The 26,071-nt window shown below is 53.0% G+C and overlaps 1 protein-coding gene across 1 annotated transcript in view; it reads left to right on the forward strand.

Moving 5' to 3' along the window:
• GNAO1 (guanine nucleotide binding protein (G protein), alpha activating activity polypeptide O) overlaps positions 1 to 26,071 on the forward strand; it is a 128,268-nt gene that overhangs the window by 82,712 nt on the left and 19,485 nt on the right. Inside the window, exons 4-5 of the mRNA XM_014957356.1 lie at positions 18,303 to 18,431; positions 19,628 to 19,757. Of these exons, the coding sequence (XP_014812842.1) occupies positions 18,303 to 18,431; positions 19,628 to 19,757 (259 nt within the window). The remainder of the gene's footprint in view (positions 1 to 18,302; positions 18,432 to 19,627; positions 19,758 to 26,071) is intronic.

The raw sequence follows: 26,071 nt of genomic DNA on the forward strand, positions 1-26,071 counted from the left end.
CCCCCCCCCCCGTCACGTTTTCAGGGCCACCAGCCTTTCTGGGTTTCCCATTGGGATGCTCCCTCCCCTCCCTGGACCACAGAGGGGAGCGATTCCCTCCCTCGGTCACCCCCATCCTTGGTCCTGCCCCTGCTCAGGGGGTGCCAGTGCTGGGGTGGTGCGACTCAACTGACCCCACGGCACAAGAGAGCCTGAAAATCATTGAGGTGACCACTCGAGGTGTGGGGCCACTGCCATTCCATTCCCCCTTGCCCTCTCCTGGGGTCCAGCCCGTGCACACACAGCCCCCCTTGTAGAAGAGGGGGAGCAGCGCAGCATCCCCATGCTCAGGTGTTTGAGGTTGGGAGTCAAATCCCAAACCAATCATGAGCTTAGCTAAAAAGCCCCTGTTTTTCAATATATATTAAGACAACCATTGGAAAATTGCTTTTATCTGCTGCTTCCTAAGCCCTCTGGCTTATACTTTAAAGCCTTTTGTCTGTGAGCAGGAGAGCTGGAAAGTCCTTTCTCATTTCCTTAAGCAAATAGTCCATCTCATATCCAGCCTTGAGGGGGTGAGGCTTTAAGAGAGAAGAAAAGTGAAGGAAAGAAAAAAAAATGCAGCAAACACTGTCCCACTTGCTGTAAAATCACGGGACTGGGCAACGATGGGGATGAAACACCCAGAGCTGTGCCCATGAGGGGATGGTGGCACGGCCCCCGCTGGGAAGGCAGAGCTCCCCCAGGACCCCTGAGAGCCCCTGGTGCCCTTTGGTCAGTGGGTGGGAGCTCCTTGTCTTGGTTCCCCGATGGGGACAGTAAACACGCTCTGGTTGATGAAAGTCTGGTGCCCACAGTGGTGAGAGCACCTGGAGAGCAGCTCTGAAGAGAAAGACCTGGGAGTCCTGGTGGACAACAGGATGACCATGAGCCAGCAATGGGCCCTTGTGGCCAAGAAGGCCAATGGCATCCTGGGGGGCATCAGGAAGAGTGTGAGCAGCAGGTGGAGGGAGGTCATCCTGCCCCTCTGCTCTGCCCTGGGGAGGCCCCATCTGGAGCACTGGGACCAGTTGTGGGCTCCCCAGTTCCAGAAGGACAGGGAACTGCTGGAGAGGGGACAGCAGAGGGCTACAGAGATGGTGAGGGGCCTGGAGCATCTCCCTTCCAAGGAGAGGCTGAGGGACTTGGGTCTTTTTAGTCTGGAGAAGAGAAGGCTGAGGGGGGATCTGATCAATGCTTATAAATACTTCAAGGGAGGGTGTCAAGGCCAGTCTTTTTTCAGTGGTGCCCAGGGACAGGACAAGAGGAAATGGGCACAAACTTGAATGTAAGAAGTTCTACCTAAACATGAGGAGGAACTTCTTTGCTGTGAGGGTGGCAGAGCCCTGGCAGAGGCTGCCCAGGGAGGTGGTGGAGTCTCCTTCTCTGGAGACATTCAAATCCCACCTGGACACGTTCCTGTGGGACCTGCTCTGGGTGGCCCTGCTTTGGCAGGGGGTTGGAGGAGATGATCTCCAGAGGTCCCTTCCAACCCCATGGGATTCTGTGTGAGTGGCAAAGGCGGGTGGGCAGAGCAGGGCCGGGGGGTGCCCCGGTGCCCCCGCGGGAGCAGAGCCCCTGCACTCAGCCGAGACAGTTCCACTGAAATCGGGATTCTCCCGGTGGAGCCCCGGGCACTGATCATTTCACAGACTAATTGATATAATCGCTCTAATTAGCCCTGTAGCAAACACCACTCGGTTTCTTGCTTATCCAGGCCAAGAGCTGCACCAATATTCAACCCCCGGCCATCGATTTCCTACCGCTTTTTAGGTGGGAAAGCGGGAAATAGAGGGTTTCTTTCTCCGGGGCTTGGCATCATGGGTTTGGGCATGGCCGGTGGGGCATCTCGGAGGAGAGGTGGCACCAGGGGGGTGTTTGGCGGCAGGGAGCACGCTGGGGAGGGCTGTGATCAATTGGGGGTTCGTTAGCAGCCCTGCGGAGAGTGGCAGGCTCCAGAAGAGGCTGGTACCCCCCCAGGAAGGGGCTGGTACCCTCTTTTTCCCAGCACACAGGGTGATGGGACACTCACTGGTTTGGGCAGTGGAAGGTAACGCTGCTGCTTTGCTGCCTGGATGTCGCTCTCTGGGCATGATCTCAGCCAGCACAGTGAGCCACGTACCTTTAGGCAGATTCTTGACCTTTTCCTAGTGTTTGGCGGCAGGGAGCACGCTGGGGAGGGCTGTGATCAATTGGGGGTTCGTTAGCAGCCCTGCGGAGAGTGGCAGGCTCCAGAAGAGGCTGGTACCCCCCCAGGAAGGGGCTGGTACCCTCTTTTTCCCAGCACACAGGGTGATGGGACACTCACTGGTTTGGGCAGTGGAAGGTAACGCTGCTGCTTTGCTGCCTGGATGTCGCTCTCTGGGCATGATCTCAGCCAGCACAGTGAGCCACGTACCTTTAGGCAGATTCTTGACCTTTTCCTATTATTATCTTCATTTCTTCTATTTTTTTCCCCTCCTGAAACAGAACTAGCGCTAGGCCTGTATCAATCCGTTCATCCCTACCTTCTACCCTGCCTCTTAGAGTAAAAGCAACACTGAGACTGTGTATAAATTTCTACTCCACCTTCTCCAGGTCTGTTCCTCGCCTCCAGACCGCTGGCCTAACACACACACCCCCCACAGCTACTATTTTGCCAGCCCCCACCATGAGAAAAACCCTCCCATTTCCCGTGTGACATCTCCCCCACCCTGTGCCCAGGCTCTCGGGGTAGCTCTGCGGGCACAGGCTCTGGGCAGAGCAGCTCAGTTGGGTGGCCACAGCACAACTGAGGGCAGCAGGAGGCTGGATTTCAGTGGAGTGAACAGCCCCCCCTTCCTTGTGCCAAAATCCTCAGGCTCACACCTTCCCCGCCTCCTATGCATCTAAAGCATCCCAGAGCTTGGGTACCTGGAGAAGGCACCTCCTCCAAGGTCGCCCCTTGGGGATCTCTTCTGGGGCTGAATGTATTGCCGGGGGGGGATGGTGGGGAAAAAAAAGAGGAGAAATGGTGCTGAGCCTGGATTTTTGGCAGCACCTTCTCCGTGCCGGTGGGAAGGGAGGGAAGAAATGGAGGGGAGAGAGAGAAACCAGGCACAGGCCGCACCGTGGAGCCACGCCAAGGAAGGGTCGGCTGGGGGTTTTGGCGTGTGGGTCCGAGCCGTGCCGGGGATTTATGGAGCTCTTTCCCTCCCTGTAACCCTGTCCCTGCCGGGCCACGGTGAGCAGATGGTTTTGCTGGGAGCACCGGCACGGAAAAGACATCCAGTGCTCCAAAACTGTAACGCCCTGAGAGCAGTGGCTGCGGCTCCGGGGCTCTGACAGCACTTCTAACGGCATAAATCAGAGTTTCCCAACCCATTGCTCTTGGTGCGTAAGGTTTGACGATGGATTTCCAAATCCACGGTCGGGAAAATACCAGCCAGTGCACCCTACCGAGCAGCCTTCATGTCAGTTTAAGCATTTTCAGTTAAAAAAGGCTCTTGCAATCCCCAACGTGAGAAATACTGCACCAGGGAGCGCGCTGAACAGCGAGGCCAAATCCTGCGACAGGCAGGGATGGGAGAAAGAAGGAGGAAGAGGAGGCTGACACAAGCTGCCGAGAGCTGGGAATCGGTCGCAGAGTCCAGGCAAAAAACCTCTACTCGAATTAAACCAACGTTGGAAGCAGGAACTTTGCGTTAAAGAAATCCCCGGAGGAGTATCTCATTGAACAAAAATATGTAAACAAAGAAATGACGGAAATAGAGAAGCTACAAATAAACTCAGGGGAAAGAAAAAAAAAAAAAAGCTACACATTTCTACCCAGGAGCTCAACTACCTGTGTCCTGCCCAGGGAGGAGGCAAGAGCCTCTCACCCACCTGCCACGAGGAGCTGCATCTCGTGATCCAGAGTCTCGACCAGGTCCCACCTGTATGCAACGGTGGCAGTGCCAGTCCTGAAGGTGACAAGAGAGGAGCTTTCAGCTCAGGACACTTTGGCCGTACCTCTGGACAACCTCTTCCCACCCACGGCTGCTCTCTGAGCAGGGCTGGGTGGGTTCTCCACTTCCCTGTGCTTCCCAGCACCAGTGGAGCTTCCTTTGAAGTGGAGCACACATGGCGGGGCATTGAGGCTCGGTCCTGGTGGGCTCATTCAGACGTCCACGACCACTACGGGAGACTCCAGAGCATCTGCTTAAAATAGTTGGTAGGAAATGGAAAATGTGCTAAATGAGCAGAGGTCACCCCCACGACCTGTCTGTCTCACCTGGGGTTTCTCTGTCACGGAATCGTGGAATCATGGAATTGTTTCCATGGAGTTGGAAGGGACCTTCTAGAGATCATCCAGTCCAACTCCCCTGCCAAAGCAGGGTTGCCCAGAGCACATCACTCAGGAGCATCCAGGTGGGGTTTGAAGATCTCCAGAGAAGGGGACTCCACACCCTCCCTGGGCAGCCTCTGCCAGGGCTCTGCCACCCTCACCCCAAAGAAGTTCTTCCTCAGATTGGAGTGGAACTTCCCATGGTCCAGCTTGTGCCCGTTGCCCCTCGTCCTGTCACTGGGAACCACTGAGAAGAGTCCGGCTCCATCCTCCCTCAACCCACCCTTTAGATACTTATAAGCATTAATAAGGTCTCCCCTCAGCCTTCTCTTTCCAGGCTAAAGAGTCCCAGGTCCCTCAACCTTTCCTTGCAAGGGAGATGCCCCAATCCCTCACCCATCTGAGTGTCTGAAAGGGCTGCCTGGACACCCTGCGGCACACGGGAGATGATCCCAGGGCACACTGGCTGCCCGCTCCCTCCACCACTGCTCATCCTCTTCCTTTTTCCTCAACTTGTGCCTTAAATCTCATCAGTCCAATCCTCAGCCCTGGGGAGAAGTGGGTCACGCAGCGAGTGTGCGAAGAAGACCCAAGGTGGACAGCATATATGGGAGCACAGAGGCAAGGCTTAGCGTGGGCAACGGTGCAACTGTCACCCAGACCCATCCTGCAGCCTTTCTCACAGAGACATCTCAGCACAGGAGGGACATGGAGCTGTTGGATGTGCCTTAAATCTCATCAGTCCAGTCCTCAGCCCTGGGGAGAAGTGGGTCATGCAGCAAGTGTGTGAAGAAGACCCAAGGTGGACAGCATATATGGGGGCACAGAGGCAAGGCTTAGCACGGGCAACGGTGCAACTGTCACCCAGACCCATCCTGCAGCCTTTCTCACAGAGACATCTCAGCACAGGAGGGACATGGAGCTGTTGGAGCAGGAGCAGAGGAGGCCACGGAGATGCTGGGAGGGCTGGAGCCCCTCTGCTGGGAGGGGGGGCTGAGAGAGTTGGGGGGGTTCAACCTGGAGAAGAGAAGGCTCCGGGGAGACCTTGGAGCCCCTTCCAGTCCCTCAAGGGGCTCCAGGAGAGATGGGGAGGGACTCTGGATCAGGGAGGGGAGCCCCAGGAGGAGGGGGAAGGGTTTGACCCTGCAAGAGGGGAGATGGAGCTGAGATGTGGGGAAGAACTTGTTTGCTGTGAGGGTGGTGAGAGCCTGGCCCAGGTTGGCCAGAGAAGCTGTGGCTGCCCCATCCCTGGAGGGGTTCAAGGGCAGGTTGGAGGGGGCTTGGAGCAACCTGGTGTGGTGGGAGGTGTCCCTGCCCAGGGCAGGGGGGTTTGGAACAAGATGATCTCTAAGGTCCCTTCCAACCCAAACCATTCCATGGTTGTATGACATAAGGGGGCACTCCTGGGCTTCAAGGGGTTATTTTTATTTCCACTTCACAGTGGGAGCCAAAAAGCTCTTTATTTTGAGAAGCTTCAAACATTGATTGGACACGGCTGATCCTTCCATCAGCTGGTGCGTTGCCACCAGATGAATAAGTCTTGCATGCATCTGTAATTACTGCTTAGCTTGTGTTTAAATGCAGCGTCATTGATCTGCAGAACTCATCAAAATCCATATAGGAATGCATGAAATTATATTGGATGGAGCAGAAAAGTACACGACAACATCCATTTTCAGCCTTCTTTGTTCACCCAAAAAAAAAAAAAGGCATTTATTTATCTGTCTTCAAATTATGGGTTAACTTAGGATTTAATCATCAATTGTAGTGCCGCTGTATAGGCTGCTCTTTATGTAGGGAATATATTTCTTAGGCCAGCAAATTTCTACCAGCCTTATAGAATCTGCCTCTATGTGGGCAAAATCCCACATAGGGCAAAATCCCTATTAAAGCACTGAAGGATATTGCTTAAGGGTTACAAAACTCAGGGTGGAAAGGTCTTGTGGTTAAAGCTCCTGATTCTGATTTAGGGACCACAAAACTGACTTCCATTCCCCGTAACACTTCCATTCCTCCTAAAGCAAGTGTGATTAATACCATTTCCCTGCTCCAGTGGGAGGTTGGGCGGACACATCGATCACGCTCAGCGAGCGTTGAGGTGCTCCAGCAGCAGCAGAGAGCACGGGAAGGCAGGGGTGATGCTCGTGCTCACCAGCCATCTGCTGGAGATGCTCTCCTCCCCTTCAACAGCCAAGGGGAAGCTTGGCAAAAAAAAGCAGCATTTATTGGCAATAAAGCCCGCCCTTGTCTGGTGGAACTCCTGATGTTTTTCCAGACCTAACGCTGCTCTGGGCCAGCTCCATCCTCCCCCCTGGAAATGAAGAGCTCCTGTGTGGGTTCAAACCTCTCCCACCAAGCAGGCAGGGATTCCTGGTCCACCCCCTTGGCTCACCATGGCCCGCGGCTCGTGGTCACTGGCAGGTCCATGGGAAGATAGCAGAGGCTGTCTTTCTCGTTATAAAGCCAGCTTCTGGCAGGGGCACGTCCCCAGGGCAGAGGGGAAAGTCTCTGCACCACCTCAAATGCAGAGACAGTAGGTGTCTCCAAGCCTTCCTGGAGGAACACGCCTTGGTGGTGGTGGTGTCCTCGGCTCATCTCCCACACCAGCTCTGCAGCCGGGCAGTCCCCTATGGAGCATTCCAAGCTGATTTTGTCACGCACGCTTCCCTGCTGCACCTTCAGAAGCAGAACAAAGGGGTCAGCCCACCTCTGCTGAGTCCTGGGAGCTGTTTGGTGGGCTGCAGGAGCCTAACCTTCCAGGGGTGGTTGTCTGGGGACAGGACGCTGCGACTACAGACCCCTCTGATGATGCTCATCCCCGCAAGAGAGGGAGAATGGAAAAGTAGGTGGTCAGCAGGACATCTCAGCAGCCCAGCCGACAGCCTTCCCTGCTGGAAACGATCAAGCTATTTTGATACACAGCAAACAGACCTCCTCCTAACAATGATTCGGCTGAAAGTTTTCTAAAGGGATGAGAAACTCCCTCAATTTTCCCTTAAGTGTCCCTGCTTCTGGACCTGGCCTGGACTGAAACAAAGCTGCTGCAATACCACAAGCAAAGCTCCTCCTCTCGGAGGAGCCTCAGCCTGAAAGCCGCTGAGAAAGACCACAAAATCCATTTGGACAGCACAGATTTTACACTCCCAAGAGATTCACCTTTCTCTGGGATAACCAAGACATTTTCAGCGTGCAGCCAATGGTGAAATTTCCAGGTTTTGCTTTTGCTAGCTGTGGGTCACAGAATCACAGAATGGCTTGGGTTGGAAGGGACCTTCAAGACCATCCAGTCCCACCAGACCAGGTTGCTCCAAGCCCCCTCCAACCTGCCCTTGAACCCCTCCAGGGATGGGGCAGCCACAGCTTCTCTGGCCAACCTGGGCCAGGCTCTCACCACCCTCACAGCAAAGATGTATTTGTCCACAGCAGAGCATTGGCTGGTTTTGGTATCCACGGATTCTGGCAGGGATGCTTAAATGGGATTTAAAAGCGGAAATCCCTGTAGTTTGCTAATAGGTCAGCAAAATGGACGGATGAGAAGGTCCAGAAACATGATTCCCACTCCATCACCAGCAGCTCGTTTTCCTCAGCATGGTGAGGGGATAAATGGGGCCTCTGATTGAAGTCAGCTCCCGACTCCTCATAATTGCACCATCATCCAGCTATGGGCATCCTCTGTCTACTTGATAGGAGAGCACAGATCTCTTTAACTAATGCTTTACATCTAAATCCCTCAGCAGTGCTACCCCTGCCACAGACAGACACCTACCACTACAAAAATACTCCTGCCATACCTCATTTTTTCCTTCCAGCTTAGAAATGGAGACGTTCATGCTACTATTTACTGTGTAAATAGATGTCCTGGCCCATCCTGCAAACCCTGATGGACCTCCCTGGTCGGTGGCAGACCTAAAAGCTAAAGTCCACGGTGCTAATTTCATCTGCAGTCGGAGCCATTTGCTTCCCAGGCCTGGAGTAATTCTGTGTCCAGCTCTGGAGTCCTCAGCACAGGAAGGACATGGACCTGTTGGAAGGGGTCCAGCGGAGGGCCAGGAAGATGCTCAGAGGGATGGAGACAGGCTGAGAGAGCTGGGGTTGGTCAGCCTGGAGAAGAGAAGGCTCCGGGGAGACCTTAGAGCAGCCTCCCAATATCTGAAGGAGCTCCAGGAGAGCTGGGGAGGGACTCTTTGTCAGGGAGTGCAGGGACAGGACAAGGGGGAACGGTTTTAAATGGGAAGAGGGGAGATTTAGATGAGATATCAGGAAGAAATTCTTTGCTGTGAGGGTGGTGAGAGCCTGGCCCAGGTTGGCCAGAGAAGCTGTGGCTGCCCCATCCCTGGAGGGGTTCAAGGGCAGGTTGGAGGGGGCTTGGAGCAACCTGGTGTGGTGGGAGGTGTCCCTGCCCAGGGCAGGGGCGTTGGAACTTGATGTTCTCCAAGGTCCCTTCTAACTCTAACCATTGTATGGTTCTATGAATAACTAGCTGGCAGGGGTGCCGTGGGACAAATGGAATCTGCTGCCAGGTGATGTGGAGGAGGAGAGGGGGCCGTGGTGCCCCTGTCGATGTGCTGGCTGGGGGTGGGGACGACATGGTGGGGCTGGTTTTGCTGGTGTCTGTCCCCGTTTGGGCTGGAGCAGCCGAGCAGGGGAAGCAGCCGGGAGCCCCACTGCAGCACGGGGGCTGCGCCCTCTGATCAGGGCTCCTTCCCAGAACAAACCCTTCATTATCCCAAACTCCCCGTGGCTTATTTTTAGCCCCTTCTTTTCTTTTCTTTCCTTTCCTTTCTTCTTTATTTTTTTTTTAAACAGTATAGAAAGCCATCAGCTCCGCTGTCAGCAGGTTTGTAACAGCATTCCTGGAGCAAAAAAAAAAAAAAAAAAAAGAAAGAAAAGGCATCAAACCCACTTATTCTGTTGCGTAAAGGTTTAGGCATAGATCCTGCTCGCTTCCAGGGCGCTGAGTCCCACCACACCTCACCCCTGCTCCAGCTACTGTCCTTCAGAGCTGGTCGTGGGGGAAGCAGAGGTTTATGTGGAGCGAGAGCTGGACTGGAGCTGTTGAGCCACCTTCTGCTTCAATGAAGAGCCTGTGTCTGCCCTGCCGTGCGGAGGACACCTGGGTGCAGGGCCACCGGCGGAGAAGACCTTGCACAGCTGGAGCCACGCGTCATCCCGGCGGGTTTACGTGGGGAGCCAGCCCCCGTGAAAATCCAGTGCTTATGAAAACGAAGGCCAGGGTGCCCTGTGGTCAGCGGCTCGGCGCTAAACAGAGGTCTCCATCACAGAGGCTTTGTATAAACAGCGGATGAGGAGGCTTCTAAAAGGGTTCCCAGCACTGGGAGCAAACCACGTCCGCCAGATCTACAACGGCTCCGAGGGGGCTGGCATCAACCTGTCTGCCTCTCCGTGTGGCATCGTGTTAAGTGACCATAAAGCAGAGGGGTCACATAGAGAAGAAAGCAGTCCTGGCTCCCTCTTTTCTCTATCTCAGAGAGGATCCAGGAGATGAGGATCCGTCGCCCCTTCCTGGTGTGATGGAAGGCTCCAAAGTGCTTCCATGCAGGAACATCTCAAGAGCAGAGCAGAGGTGGTTCCCAGGGGATGTACAGAGGTCTGCGGAGATGTCTACAGAGAAACAAGTGTGGAATAGGGAGGAGAGAGAGGACAGCTCTTCCCGTACAATAATTAACGAAGTTAAACCCTGACATGGCAGCTTAAAAACCAGAAAGAATCAGGTTTTCACAGACAGGGTAGAGGAGCTGGGAAATTTCTTGCTGCAGGTGCAGCTTTTAGAAGTTTACATTGCTTCAAAAGGCACCTAGGCACATCTCTGGAATCAAAATCATGGAGGGGTAATAAATATAGAGATCTCACCCTTCTCTTGGAAACTCTGCCATCCCCATGAAGTACTGGGGGCTGGGGAGACTGCCGGGGTGCTGCATGCTTGCCCTGTATTCATGTTCTTCTCTCAACATCTGCTCTTGGGCACTAGTTGAGCTTGGTGGGTCCTTGGTCTCATCCAGACACATTGGTTTTCTCTTTTGAAAGGTTCCAATATGTAAAAAAAAAAAAAAAAAAAATCTTTATCATCCCCTCTTACTTGGTGTCCAGTTTTCAAATTTCACTGCAGAAAGATGAGCCCACTCCTGCTCTCCCGGGACCACTCCAAGCCAGTTTCAGAGTGGGTTGTTAGCCTTGGCTGTTCCTCCACAGCCCACCTCTCCCCCAGCCAGATCTCTCTGATCACACACTCAAACCCTCCCGCAGCGTCCTTTTATTGCTGCAGTAACCAGGCCATGACATATTGCTGGCCAAACAGCCAGCAGGTCATGGAGACCCTTGTGTCCCAAAGTACCTTGGCTGCGCAGTTGCTTTTTGGTGACTCTGCTCATCCCCGTGCGCTGCTAAAAATTATTCTGGATCCAGTCATGCCTCGGAAAAACTGCAAGTCTAACTAGGACAGCTAAACCCCAACCTGCTTTTGTTCATTCCTCCTGCCTATCATTAGTATTAATATCAACTTGTCAAGTTGATCTTGATGTGCCAGCCCTGTACAGCCTTCTGCACGACGCCTGTTCCTTTTCCAGGGGTGCATCCCTCGCTTGCACTCAGCCAGGCCTGAGCAAACAGCTGGGGGTCCTGCTTCAGTGCCAGGCAAACAGCAGGCATCGCGGTGTAGCATCCTTCACCCTCCTTCGTAACAGCAGGGACCATCCTCCTCCTTTCCCAGGGGAGAGTAATGAAAACCCAGGGCATCCAGCGTGGAGAGGCTGAGGAACTTGGGTCTTTTTAGTCTGGAGAAGACAAGGCTGAGGGGGGATCTGATCAATGCTTATAAATACTCAAAGGGAGGGTGTCAGGAGGATGGGGCCGGTCTATTTTCAGTGGTGCCCAGGGACAGGACAAGAGGAAATGGGCACAAACTTGAATGTAAGAAGTTCCACCTAAACATGAGGAGGAACATGTTGCTGTGAGGGTGGCAGAGTCCTGGCAGAGGCTGCCCAGGGAGGTGGTGGAGTCTCCTTCTCTGGAGACATTCAAACCCCACCTGGACACGTTCCTGTGGGACCTACTCTGGGTGGCCCTGCTTTGGCAGGGGGTTGGACTAGATGATCTCCAGAGGTCCCTTCCAACCCAATGTGATTCTGTGATTCTATGGTTTTGTGAAAATAACCCCAGTGATCCCCGGCCCTGGTGACTGTCACTCCAGCTGTTAGTAGCCAGCAGGAAGTGGGCATCAGAGGTGGTTTGTGGCTGGCTGGGTCTGGGGGAGGGAAGCTGGGGAGCATCTCATGCCGGTGCCTCATCTGGTTGGATGTGAGGTGAGGTTTATCATCATCAGGAGCAGCAACAGGACAGCAGAGCCCATGCTGTAATCCGTGTGATTCCCATCGAGGCCGGACTAAGTGGGTTTTTCCCCCCCCTTTCCCTAAAATAATGCAGCAAATATGGCTGGGCATGGCTTCTGCAGGGAAAAAACACTGCGGTGCCACAGCCTCCGGGTGTTTGGTGCCTTGGGTGGCCATACCGAGCCGTATCACGCCTTGGGGAAGCAGCATACAAACATTTTTCTCTTCTGATGGAAGATACTACAAGAGTTTACTCTAAGCCCAGTGCTTCTCCTCTGAATCCTTACTCTGCAGTCACTATGTATTAAACGGGTTTAATGCTAAATATATGCTGAGCTACTGGTCGGTCACTGAGAGGAAGGAAGAAGTCAGGGTAAAGCTAAGGCCAGATACAGATAACAGGCATTAGAAATGCCCATTTCCATCTGCGAATGAGGAAGGACCACCTGGGTGGAGACATCTTCGCCTGAGCACCTAGAAGTAGATGAGATGGATCCTGCTGGTGACAACCTTGATTAAAAACTCAGCGCTTGCCAGGAGAGACAACGTTGGAGCTGACCCTCAAGTCAGGAGTAGAAAATAGCCCGGCAGTGACTCAGCTGCATCTGTTGACAAATGAGGCTCTGCTCATTCAATCAAACACAACGTGAGCCAACAGGAGGAGGCCAGGGTGTCCCACGCTTGGCCTTTCCTTCACGGAGGAGATGTGGACAGCGACCGGGACCAGCAGGATGAACGGGATGCTGGTGTCCCCAGGCTTGCTTTCCTGAAGTGCCCACTGCCCTGTCTGCAAGCCCACCCCAGGCTGTAGCTGCTGCTTCACCAAGGCTTCTGGAGCACCAAGGACGTGAGGACATGAGCTCAATTCTGGAGGGATGCTGCCTGCAAAAGGACTGTCACCTTTGAGGCAAGAAAAACCCAATGGATGTTTAACCATTTTATTGCCATGACCTCAAGAGAGGTGATTGTCCATCTGTCTAAGCTGTCCCACGGGTACCCAGCTCTGACCACTGGATAGGACCACCACTGGTGGGAATCACCACCCACCTCGGCAACTCTTCTTCACCCAAAAAGCAGCCGGTGGAGCCTTTGGCAAAGGTTGTGCAGCCCTGGGAGAAGGTTCCCGTGGTGGCAGAGTGCCTGGGGAGGGGGTCCCCATCCAGATGCTGCAGGTAGGCTGTGGCCACCGCTCCGTTCCTGTGGGATAATGCTGACAGCAATCCTTCCTGCACGTCTCCGGCACCAACGGCACTGCAAATGAGTCATGGAATCACAGAATTGTCAGAGCTGGAAGGGATCTCTAGAGATCATCCAGTCCAACTCCCCTGCCAAAGCAGGGTTGCCCAGAGCACATCACTCAGGAGCATCCAGGTGGGGCTTGAAGATCTCCAGAGAAGGGGACTCCACACCCTCCCTGAGCAGCCTCTGCCAGGGCTCTGCCACCCTCACCCCAAAGAAGTTCTTCCTCAGATTGGAGTGGAACTTCCCATGGTCCAGCTTGTGCCCGTTGCCCCTCGTCCTGTCACTGGGAACCACTGAAAAGAGTCTGGCTCCCTCCTCCTTCAACCCACCCTTTAGATCCTTGTCAGCATTAAGAAGGTCTCCCCTCAGCCTTCTCTTCTCCAGGCTCAAGAGCCCCAGCTCTCTCAGCCTTTCCCCATCAGGGAGATGCTCCAATCCCTCCATCATCTCTGTTGCCCTACGCTGGACTCTCTCCAGCAGTTCCCTGTCTCCCTTGAACTGGGGAGCCCAGAACTGGACGCAGGATTCCAGTTGTGGCCTCACCAGGGCAGAGCAGAGGCACAATAACCTGTCTTTACTCCCTATTTCCAATATTTCTCTGTGGAGATATTTAGTATTGGCTTGTCCTTGTAGAGCGTCTGCCTTTTGTAGCCTCCGTTCGATGAGCTCCTCTCCTCGTATTTGGGAAATGCTATTTCTTGTGCGTTTTGCTTTTAGCGGCGTAATAGAGTCGGGCTTCACCTCCCCGAGCCCAATAAACTGGGTGACTCAGAAACCTGCAATCTGCTTCAAAACAAAGCGTTTAAGATAAAAGATATAAGCGGTAATGAAGCTGCTCGGCTCAGGAGTATAAATGCTAGCGGGTTACTCAAAAATACTCTTGTGTTCAAAAACCTCCTAACCTTTCCTCGGCTTGTTTTTTAACCCCTGCAAGCCCTGGGCAAGGCAAAGAGGAGCTGATGTATCGTTTCAGATAGGCTTCCACTCCGGCCTGCAAACCCCGGAGCTGGGAAGTGGAAGGAGCTGGGATGCCAGCAGAAAGATGATACGGAAGAGGGGAGAGCCGAGCGGTCCCCCCACGACCTCCAAAGTGCTCCCATTTCTGCTGGTTAAGCAGATGCCAGCTTCTGGGGGGAATATGTGTCATCGAGCCTGTTGGCTGCGACAACTGATCTCCAGCAACAGTTTGGCCTTTAGATTTGCCTCTCAGAGGGCGTACCAGGAGTGCTGTCACCCATGTGTGGTGACTTGTCCCCACTTGGGTTTCCCTGTTCCCAAAGAGGTGGCACCCCCAGCGCATCCCATCCTCCACCAGCTCAGGCTTGCACCCAGCAGGTCCTTCCAAGGAACCCTGGGTGAAGCCTCGGAGATACCTCCAGCAGGAACCGAGGAGGAGAAGCAGCAGCAGCTAAAAATCAGCTCAGCATCCAAAGCTTCCCGTTCCCAAGAAGCAGCAGCTAAAAATCAGCTCAGCATCCAAAGCTTCCCGTTCCCAAGAAGCAGCAGCTAAAAATCAGCTCAGCATCCAAAGCTTCCCGTTCCCAAGAAGCAGCAGCTAAAAATCAGCTCAGCATCCATCTTGAGCTTCCCATCCCCGCAGCTGGATGTTGGCCTGACAGCTCAGATGCCAGCTCGGATGCAAGGAGGATGACACGGAAGAGGGGAGAGAGGAGCTCAGCTGCGGCCAAGTCCAGTGGAAAAAAAAATATCCGCTGCAGCCCGAGATGGGAGAAATTCCAGGGGAGAGCAGCCAGAGGAGTAAACAGTTTTGGAATGCAGCCTCAAAACCAGCACTGACGCTGTTGTGTACCTCTGTGTAAACTGATGGCCAGCCCTCATGGAGACTACCAGGAGCAGACGAAGAGCAGACTCAGGCAGCTGAAAGAATTTAAGTCATTGAGAAACACGTGGAGAACAGTGGAAAAGGCAAGAGGCGAGGGAAGAGGGTGAAGAGGGGAGTTAATAGAAAAAGCAGAGGGTGCGTTGGGGCAAGCAGGTATCAGAGCTGGGGTGCCCAGTGGCCAGGCTGGATGCTTTCCCATGGGAGTGATGCCGAGGCACTGGAGGCACAGAGCTCAGCTCTCCTGAAGCCGGGTCAGGCTGAGTATTGGAGATACTGGATATTCCTCTGTCACAGCACCAGTTAAGCACTGGGAATCATAGAATCACGGAGTGGTCAGGGTTGGAAGGGACCTCTGGAGATCATCTCCTCCAACCCCCTGCCAAAGCAGGGCCACCCAGAGCAGGTCCCACAGGAACGTGTCCAGGTGGGCTTGGAAGGTCTCCAGAGAAGGAGACTCCACCACCTCCCTGGGCAGCCTCTGCCAGGGCTCTGCCACCCTCACAGCAAAGAAGTTCCTCCTCAGGTTGAGATGGACTTTCCCGTGTTACAGTTTGTGCCCGTTGCCCCTTGTCTTGTCACTGGGCACCACTGGGAAGAGTCTGGCCCCATCCTCTTGCTACCCGCCCGTTAGATATTGCTCAGCGTCGATGAGGTCCCCTCTCAAGTCTTCTGGTTGTGTGCAGGATCCAATCAAATCTGGAGCTAATTGGCTGTCGGGAAGCCAAGGGGAATGCCATGTGGAAGAGCTGAAGGCTGTGCACGCCGGTAGCGAGAGCGAGAACCCCCTGAAGACCCAGCACGCAGCCTGGGGCTTCAAGGATGCTGCTCTTCACAAGCAAGTCATCACACGTTGAAGGCAGTAATTACAGTAATGAACTCCTCTGACACTGGGCTGCTGGGATGCCGAGTCCTTTGGCCAGTTTGCAGCGGATTTCTTCATTTGCTGCACTCCCAGCATTAAAGGAGGATCTCAAAGGCAAGAATAATTAAGAGGGAATGATAAATTGAAGAGAGTTGAATTATGGGAAAATATGGAAAATGAAGATGGAGGAAGTGATAAAAGTGTTCGGGGTACTGCCAAGAGCTGTGGGAGGGAGGGAAAATCCTCCCGTCTCTCACACCTCCACTTCTTATCATCACCTTGAAGAATTTTTTGTTCCTGAAGACAGAGGAGAGGCTGGGTCTCTGAAGAACAGCGCTGCAGAGCCGCCTGGGTCTGTGGGGACATGTGAAGAAATGCAGCTGTCTCTTAAATAACAGGAGTTGACACCAGTTGTGAATAGATGAGTGATCATGGCTTCAGCCGTCGCAGCGGAGGATCTGATTTCAAATGAAGCCCCATTCATCCATCCAGGGCCCATCATAAGGCTATTAAGGGAGCATCTGTCACAAAAACCACAATGGCTTCAACCGCTTGAAAAAGGGCACAACAAAAAAATAAGCCTGCTTGGCTTATATGCTTTATTCTGGGTGACGTGATTCTTGCGGCTCTTTAGCAAAAAAGCGATTGATAAATATGGTGGGTAGCCAAAATGTGTGATGTGAGTGGGGTGAGGGTTGTTTTTCACCATAGCGTGGAGTTTGGTTGGGTTTTGTTTTTCCAGGCTAGCTGGGGAGGCATGAGAGACGGTGGCAGTGAGTTTTCTGGGGTGTGATGCTGTGGTTCTGTCCCTCTCCGGAGCCCTGGCTCAGAGCACTCCCTCCAGGACACACAGGAGAAGCATCTCCAGCAGCAGGACCAGGGCGGCATGTTCCAGCCAAGCGGGATGTGCTTTGGCAAAGCACAGGGGGGAAATATGCTGCGAGCTGGTCGGTGTGACTAGGTCACTCTGCGTTTAAAAAAAATTGAATGAATAAATCACATTTAGCTAAACAGGAAGAGAAAGCCAAGCTTAGACATCACCGCTGTCTTTTGTGAGTGGGTCCAGCTCACACCTGCTTGCACTCGCGGGTAAATTCATAGAATTCATAGATTGTCCCCCTGTACTCGGCACTGGTGAGGCCTCTCCCTGAGTACTGTGTCCAGTTTTGGGCTCCCTACCATAAAAAAGACATTGAGGTGCTGGAGCGGGTCCAGAGAAGGGCGACAAAGATGGTGAGGGGTCTGGAGAATAAGTCTTATGAGGAGATGCTGAGGGAACACTGGGGTTATTCAGCCTGGAGAAGAGGAGGCTGAGGGGAGACCTTATTGCTCTCTCCAACTCCCTGAAAGGAGGGTGTAGAGAGGTGGGGGTCGGTCTCTTTTCTCAAGTCACAGGCGACAGGACAAGAGGAAATGGCCTCAAGTTGCACCAGGGGAGGTTCAGGCTGGATATTAGGAAAAATTTTTTCACTGAAAGGGTTCTCAGCCATTGGAATGGGCTGCCCAGGGAGGGGGTTGAGGCCCCATCCCTGGAGGTGTTCAAAAGACGGGTTGATGTAGTGCTGGGAGGTATGGTTTAGTGATGATGTTCCTTGTTTGTTGTGTGGGTGTCTATTTTTGTCAGTTAGGTTGATGGTTGGACAAGATGATCTTGAAGGTCCCTTCCAACCTAGAGGATTCTGTGATTCTGTGAATGATCATAGAATCATAGAAAGGTTCGGTTTGGAAGGGATCTTAAAGCCCAACCAGTTCCCATGCCCTGCCCCTGGCCAGGGACACCTCCCGCCAGACCAGGTTGCTCCAAGCCCCCTCCAGCCTGGTGGTCTTGATCTTCCTCTTTTCTTTGTAAATTGCATGGAGTTGGGCTGTGTGGTTTCAAAAAATTGTTTCATGTGTGGATGAAAACATGGGTGGTGGTCGTAACGTGCGCAGCTGTAGGGTTCCTCTACAAAGACATTTCACGCCAAAAGACAGGGCTTCCTACCCAAAGTTTAAACTATCCAAGTGTTTTAGAAAGTTAAATCTCCGCCTTACCGCCCCTTCCCAAAAAATAGTTTATATTCCCAGATTATCACCATCTAAGCAAACCCTGGATTTTACCCGCAGTCCCAGCCCTGTGCTGGATTGTGAACTGGAATGGTGACTGACTCCGGGGGATTCATCTCCCTTCCTTTGGGCTGACCAGAGGCGCAGCATCTCATCAGAACAACTGCCCCCATCTCCCTCCTTTCCCGGCAGAGACAGAGGCATCTCCCGAAGGCGGCTCAACCTCTCTCTTCTGGGAGCCAGATCCATGTGCTCCCCCCTCTTGTCTGAACAACCCCTCACAGCACAGCCTGCGTGTGTACAGCATCCGGCACGATGGACCCACGGGGGACCTTCATCCCCCGGGGAATAAAAATAGCAAGTCATATTGTAAGACTCTGTATTTTCACGGATTGCAATCAGGGCTCACACTTAATTTCCTGCTTTCGGTTCACTATCAGATTTTATGCTTAGGTTAGTGGGGTTTGTTCACGTTTCTTTTTCCCCAGAATAGGATTATTTTATTATTATTTTTTTTTCCTTTAACTACAATACCTCCAGCCGTGAAAACTGAGATTGAAAAAGATTAATAGGAAGCTGAAGGATTCATCTGAGATTGGCAAAGATTAGTGCGTGTCTTATTCTTATCTGTTTTCTTTTTCTTTTCCCTTCTTCTCGCAGCTACCTAGACAGCTTAGATCGAATCGGAGCTGCAGACTACCAGCCCACGGAGCAGGATATCCTCCGGACCAGGGTCAAAACAACTGGCATCGTAGAAACCCACTTCACATTCAAAAACCTCCACTTCAGGTTAGTCTAAAAGTGCACATACTGGTCAAGTTTCAGGGCATCTATTCCTCTCAGGGTTTCCCCATAGCTCCCAAAGGAGAAATTGTTAAACTGCTGGGTAATGCACAGGTGGCTCCCACTGCAGAGGACACGGCGGTTTGTGGGGGGGTCAACAACATGAAACGTTGGGCAATCTTATCTTGAAAATCACTGCCTTTTAGACAGGAGCTCATGGTAGCTTCTTCTAACCCAAACGACACTGCATTGATGGGAGGAATAATATGAGATCAGCCCCGAGTCCAGTCAAGCCTCATAAATGTAATTTGGCCAAATCTTATCTCTAAAGTGGGTCTGTCACATGTGGTTAGTGCCACATATTGACCCTCATGATGCCAGCCAGTAGAGAGAAGAGGCCATGATGACAGAAAGCTGCACACGTGATATTTAGAGCATTTAAAACTCAAGAGTGTCTCAAAGTCAAAACTCAAGAGTCTCCACCTCCGCTGGCCCCTTGCGACCCAGCAGGCTGCTGAGGATCTCCCACAGATCCCCACATCCCTGAGCTGCGACACCTTGTGAAGGGCCTGGAGAAGAAATCTTATGAAGAGAGACTGAAGGAGCTGGGACTGTTTAGTTTGAGGAAGAGGAGGCTGAGGGGAGACCTCATCACTCTCTACAGCTACTTGAGAGGACATTGTTAAGAGGTTGGTGCTGGTCCCTTCTCACAGGTAATTGCGATAGAACAAGATTCCTTGGGATAGAACAAGGGAATGGCTTCAAGCTGCAACAGGGTAGGTTGAACATTAGGAGACATTAGGCTGGACGTTAGGAGAAAATTCTTCCCAGAAAGAGTGGTCAGACACTGGAATAGGCTGCCCAGGGAGGTGGTTGAGTCACCATCCCTGAACGTGTTTCAGAGTCATTTAGATGTGGTGTTGGAGGACATGGTGTAGGGGAGAACTTTGTAGAGCAGGGTTGATGGTTGGACTTGAGGATCCCGAGGGTCTTTTCCAACCTGAATGATTCTATGATTCTATGCTCCTCCTGGTCCTCCTCAGCTCCAGGCTCTGGAGAAGACACAGCCTGTGGTTACAGACCTGTTGCTGTGTGTTTGGAACCTTCCAGGGACCACACGGTCAGAAAACACCACAAACTGCTAGAAGTTACCTCCTCATTAAGGAAGAGCAGGGCGCTGACGGTCTTCTTCTGTGCCATAGGCTCTTTGATGTTGGGGGCCAGAGGTCAGAACGCAAGAAGTGGATTCACTGCTTCGAGGACGTCACGGCGATCATTTTCTGCGTGGCGCTGAGTGGCTACGACCAGGTGCTCCATGAAGACGAAACCACGGTGAGTCTAAAGAGGGTCCCGGAGGCCCCGACTCTTTTTTATGGGAGGGGGGAACCGCTCGGAGATCGCCGAATGCTCACTGTGGGGGTGGGGGGGGGTCACAGCAACATGCTTTTTGTTGGTCGTTCCCTTCTTGGCTCTGAAATCCTGGGGGGGATTTGTTCCTCCTCTGCACTCTCCGAAATGAAGTCCTGCACGCCCCAGGTAACGCCTTCTCGCACGGGTCAAGTCGCAGTGGTTTATTTCTCCTTTCTAGCTGAGCTGGGTGTGTTTTTTTTCAAAATGTGCTGATGGGACCCTGTGTCCAAAAGGAGGAGACGGAGCTCGGTGGGCTTTTAAACCAAGCATTGGGGCGGTGGTCATGCCGTGGTGGGGAGGCACAGAAAAGCCCTGCACCCCCCAGGCAGGCTGGGAGCGTAACCTATTCCTTCAGACTACAGAAATCCTGTTTTTTTTTCCCTAAAGCGAGACTGGAACTGTTTGATTCCTCAGGTAATTTGCTCCAGGAGAGCTTTTATGACTTCCCACTGCGACATTAGGCTCAAAATACCATCTGGAAATAAAGCTAGCGAGGAGCTGTGCGCTGCCTGGCATTAGAGTGCAATTAATACAAGTGAATTAAATACACAGAAAGGATGCAAGAAGCCTCATTACTGGCTTCTGGCCCTGCATTCGGTGCGTTGGGGGTGCAGGCTTTTGGGCCTAACGACGGCTGTGGCAAGCACACGGTGGCATCTGTCTAACGAGGAGGACTCGGAGGCCATCCTGGTAATGGTTTTCGTCCGAGCCCAGTCTCTGTCTCTTTATTCTCCTGCTGGTAAAGGGGTCAGGCTTGTGGAGAGCTGGTGATGAGGAAGGAGCTGAGGAAGAGAGTGCTGTTATGGAGCTGTTGTGTCTTCCCCAAAAAGAGGGGAGGGGAAGTGGTTTCTGGCCCCTTTGGGACGGGTTTATGAGCTTTGGGGAACTGTTTGATGAACTCGCCTGGTGGTTTGGGTCGTTTGATCATGAGCCAACAATGTGCCCTTGTGGCCAAGAAGGCCAATGGCATCCTGGGGGGCATCAGGAAGAGTGTGACCAGCAGGTGGAAGGAGGCCATCCTGCCCCTCTGCTCTGTACTAGGGAAAACCCCATCTGGAGACTGGGACCAGTTGTGGGCTCCCCAGTTCCAGAAGGACAGGGAACTGCTGGAGAGGGGACAGCAGAGGCTACAAAGATCATGAGGGGCCTGGAACATCTCCCTTCTGAGGAGAGGCTGAGGGACTTGGGTCTTTTGAGTCTGGAGAAGAGAAGGCTGAGGGGGGATCTGATCAATGCTTATAAATACTGAAAGGGAGGGTGTCAAGAGGACGGTGCTCGTCTTTTTTTCAGTGGTGCCCAGGGGCAGGACAAGAGGAAATGGGCACAAATTTGAGTATAAGGAGTTCCACTTAAACCTGAGGAGGAAGTTCTTTCCTATGAGGGTGGCAGAGCCCTGGCAGAGGCTGCCCAGGGAGGTGGTGGAGTCTCCTTCTCTGGAGACATTCAAACCCCACCTGGACACGTTCCTGTGGGACCTGCTTTGGGTGGCCCTGCTTTGGCAGGGGGTTGGAGGAGATGATCTCCAGAGGTCCCTTCCAACCCCATGGGATTCTATGATTCTGTATTGATGCCAGAATTCAGGGCAATGTTAACACCACGGCTGTGTCCCTCCAGACTGAGACACCTCTCATGCCCACTCATTTACAGTCCTCAGTTGTCACCTCCCTCTGACCTGATAAGCTCAAGGAATGCTCTGCCCGGTAGGATTTACTGGGAAGGAGCCGAAATCTCCCGACATGAGGTGAAAAACTCCAGCCATCAGCTCAGGGCCATTGAGCTCTGCGGCCGGGCAGGGAAAAAGGCACCCAGGAGATGATTGAGAAGGATACGCTGGGAGAGGGCAGACCCACGGGAAGCTCTGTGGGTGTCACGAAGGATTTCTGGGGATGCTGAGCAGCAGGAGGGCAGACGCAACCGCCGTTGTGGTTACACAAGGGGGAAGGATTCGGCATCGCCACCCCTGCCTAAGCCCCAGCAAACAACCCTGAGCGAGGCCAAGGGAAATAGGAAAAAAAATGATGGTGTCGGATCTTGCCCGCCCCTAATTTATGCCCCCCTAGCACGAATGGACTCTGGTCCTCTCCCAGCTCGACCCCCAAGGGTTCGCTCTCCTCCCTGCTAACGTGGTGCCTCTCCAAAAACCCAGCAGTAAAAGCAGCATCTCCTCAGTCAGCTGATTTGCCCGTCTGTCTGCATCCGTCACATCTGCTGGCTTTAATGACGTAAATCAGCTTTTATTGCTTCTCACTTAGAAAACACAAAGAGGAGGCAGCTGAGAGAGAGGGAGCTGGAGGCTGCTCCTCCATCTTCATTTTCTATACAGATGCTTACTACGGCCCGGGCACTTCCAGCTGCATTAAGCCGCCGAAGGTTTGGGGGCTGTATAGATGTCCTTGTGAGTATGAAAGGACTCGTAGAGCTTTCATTGCTGGCGTGGAGCCGTGAGAGGGAAAGAGCATCTCAGGGGCCCAAAAAAAACTGCTGGCAAAGCTGGGTGCAGAGGGAGGACAGCTTTCCCTCCTGCGATCAGCGCCCTGTTGGCAATAATCACTGGGGCCACCAACATCAGAAGGGACATGGAGCTGTTGGAGTGGGGCCAGAGGAGGCCCCGGAGATGCTGGGAGGGCTGGAGCCCCTCTGCTGGGAGGGGGGGCTGAGAGAGTTGGGGGGGTTCAGCCTGGAGAAGAGAAGGCTCCGGGGAGACCTTCCAGCCCCTTCCAGTCCCTAAAGAAGGGGGGCTCCAGGAAAGCTGGGGAGGGACTCTGGATCAGGGAGGGGAGCCCTAGGAGGAGGGGGAAGGGTTTGACCCTGCAAGAGGGGAGATGGAGCTGAGCTGTGGGGAAGAACTTGTTTGGTGGGAGGGTGGTGAGAGCCTGGCCCAGGTTGCCCCGAGAAGCTGTGGCTGCCCCATCCCTGGAGGGGTTCAAGGGCAGGTTGGAGGGGGCTTGGAGCAACCTGGTGTGGTGGGAGGTGTCCCTGCCCAGGGCGAGGGGTGGCACTGGGTGGTCTTTAAGCTGCCTTCCCACCCAAACCACTCTGTAATTTCAGAGGGGCTTTTTTGCACATCTCTAAGTCAAACCAAACTTGAGGCAGCTGCAGCTCAGATAAACTCAGCCTTTACCAGGGAGCTGGGGCTCACCTCGTTAAGCTCAGTGAGTGCAAGGGCACTGGGACCAGTGCAGCTGTAGGGTCAGCTTGTCTCACTGGAAAAAAAACAACTGAGGAACAACAGGTTTACTGTGAATCCTTCCAAAAGAGGCTCAGCAAAGAGCTGGTTAAACCAGGCTGGGTGAAACACCCTCTGACCTGTCCCTGCCCTTAAAATCAAAGCACAGCTCTACACCTGTAAGGTTCTTTTGTGGTTTATTGTGCTCTTTGTTTTAAAAGACCGAACACTCATCCTCCTGCGGCAGCTAAAAGGTGGCCGTTGTGTGCAGAGCCATCACTCCCTAAGAGCAGGTAGTCTTTTATGAGGGATGTATTTTCTTTCCTATTCCCTGCCACAAAGAGCAACGCTGCAGGAGCCAAGGCAGGCAAGTAATTCTCTATATCCGGATGAGAAAGACATAAATAACATAAAGAAAACTTTCTGCATCTGTGTTTTCTAGGCCCGTAGACCCATAAAGACCCTGGGGCTGTTGAATCCAGCCTCTCCCATTGCCCCACAGCCCTTTTTTACACCCCTACTGGTGGATCTAAGCTGCTTCCACCCCAAGGAGGTGCCGTATTTGTACACGGTGGGAATTTTGCTTCACCTGACTGAAGAGCTCTGTGGATTATGGTTTTGCATGACGAGGCTGTTTCGTCTTGTTTGTGACTTATCTTTATGTCTCATAAGCTGAGGTTACAGGAGGAAAAGCCTGAGGTCTGTAATCTGGGAGAAGAAAGGGGCAGCAGTCATATTCATTAGCAAAACTGGAGGAGATGATTAACGAAGGCAGATTTGCGTTGTTCCTTCTAAATGGAATTCCTAATGGCATTGACAGACAGCAACGGTATGGACTATCCACATGGACCTATCATGGGAACCCAGACTATCCTCTTTGGTTTATTTCCCTTGCAAATTCTACGGAACCACGGGCAAGAGAGGGAGATGTTCCTCGTGCACGTTGCTGCCTCTGAAACGCAGATATTTAGGTCATCCCTATCCAGTCAAGACGTGCAAGTATTGTCCGTGTCCCCGTTGCTGAGCATGGGGTGGGTTGAAGGCGCCGTGCTGGTGACCCTTGGTGTGCATTAGTGTTGGCCTGTTGGTTCCCATTTTGTTGCCTGACCTGGTTAGCGTGCTCTCTCTGCTGCCATTGGGCAAGGAAAATTGAATTGCGGTGCTCAGAGATTGCCTTAGGAGTGACAAAGCAAGTGGAAGTGGCTCGGGCATCATAGGAAATGGAGGGGGAGTGGGGGGAATACGGAGTTTGTGTGCTTAGGATAACCACCAGTGTCCTTGCAGTTCGCATGGCAGCACTTTATCACCAAGTTAAACAAAAAAAGATTGAGTCGACTGTATGTTGCAGGAATGACCAGGTCTTCTCTCAGGCTCTGGTGAAAAAAAAAAGATGGGTTTTATGACCGTATTTCTGCCTGGGCAGGGTCTTGACCTCAGCATCCTTTCTCCCTCCTGCTCAGCAGAAAGCTGCCCGTCCCTCACCTCAGCAGTGGGGACAGGGCTGTGGGTGACATCTGAACTCTCCGACGAGCAATTCTGTCTCTTGCCCTGCTCAGGAGCAGCTCACTGGAGTTTTTAATGTGTGTGGGCGAGTGGTTATTCCTCCGTGAGGTGGCTGGTGTGGCCGCTTCCCTCCCGGGGGTAGGAAGCATTTGCAGGCATAAGGGGTTTAAAATGATGGTTTTGCAATAGGAGGTGAGGTTAAGAAGCCCTGCCCTTAACGCTAGCCCCAACATGAAGTAGGAGAAAGCAGCACAATGGGTCCAAAAGCAGGTTGAAGCAATTTATATCACTTCCTAAAAAGTATGAGAAGTGTAATCTTTAATGCCTCCTGGCAGAGCGGGCACGTCTGCCCCATCACAGCAGCACGGGTCGGGGTGGGGGGGGGGCAGACCTGGGGAAGCTTTAAGGGACCAAAAGGGTCTTTCACGGTGGATTTACTGGTAGGAGGGAGATTATTTGGGTGCTTCAGCTCGCCCTTTCGCAGCAGCCTGTCCTTTTACACGTGGTACCCGGAGACAGGCTCCCCATCCTCCGCCAAGACCTGCCTGAGCCGCCGAAGGTCTCCTGCAAAGACCTATGAAGCTAATAAGGGTTGGGAAGGGGGGCAGCGAGGTGTTCCCATTGTCAGCCAGCACCAGGACAGCTTGTGTCCACACCTGGGCTCCCGGGATGCCCTCCTGGGATGCGACAGTCTTTCCCACACGGCACTGGGAGCATCCCTCCCTGCTCACCGGGATATTGCTCTGCGCCTTCGCCACGGCATGTCATCTTCTCTTCAGGGATGGGAGAGCAAAAGGTGGATTTTTTAAGACCAGAACCTTTCCCAGAAGAATGAGGAGGAGTGGGCAGAGCGGCGGGTATATTTGCTCAGCTACGTGGCAAAGCTTGGAGGGGGAAAAAAAATAATCAACACGTAGAGGTGAGAAAGCCGGGTCAGGCGGCTTTAGGAAGCATCAAAACCTGTTTCTGGAATTTCAGGGGAACGGAGGATTTTTATTGTAACTCTCTTTTTCTACGGGGATGTACTGGCTTGTGCTGTCTGTGTTATATTCTGGTGATGACCGGACGCTAAGAGTCACTGTTTTTTGGGAAAACGCTCTCATTTCCTAACAGGTATTAACGCAAATTAATGGCAGCGTGTTAAGGGCAGCAGAAGGATTTCTGTAGGATCCTTGCGTAGCCTGGTGGCTGTAGGAAACCCAGCTTCACCCAGCCGTGAAGCCCAGCTCGGGAGAAGTCCTCAGCTCTATTTCTTAACCAAACCCCCCCCTACCAGCCGTGGGCTGCCCGTGGCACGAGGGGCAGTCGCCCGCCGTGGGGGGGTGGCTCAGCGTGGCGTGGGGCTGGCAAGGTGCTGGGTGGTAAGTACGGTCCCCCCCCAGGCTGGCTGGTGGCTGCAGAGGAGGGACTGCTTTAACCCATGAGCAGCCATCACGGGTTTCCCCGTGGTTTTTTTTTTATTTATTTCAAATCCGCAAGGGTGATGAAAATGTCGTTCCGAATGTTCTGCGAGGGAAGCCTGCTTGAAAAAATGGTTAATTATATTTGCTTTCTGTTCCCCACCCCC

This window comes from Calidris pugnax, unplaced genomic scaffold, assembly GCF_001431845.1.
Source record: "Calidris pugnax isolate Ruff unplaced genomic scaffold, ASM143184v1 scaffold292, whole genome shotgun sequence".
Lineage (NCBI taxonomy): Eukaryota > Metazoa > Chordata > Aves > Charadriiformes > Scolopacidae > Calidris > Calidris pugnax.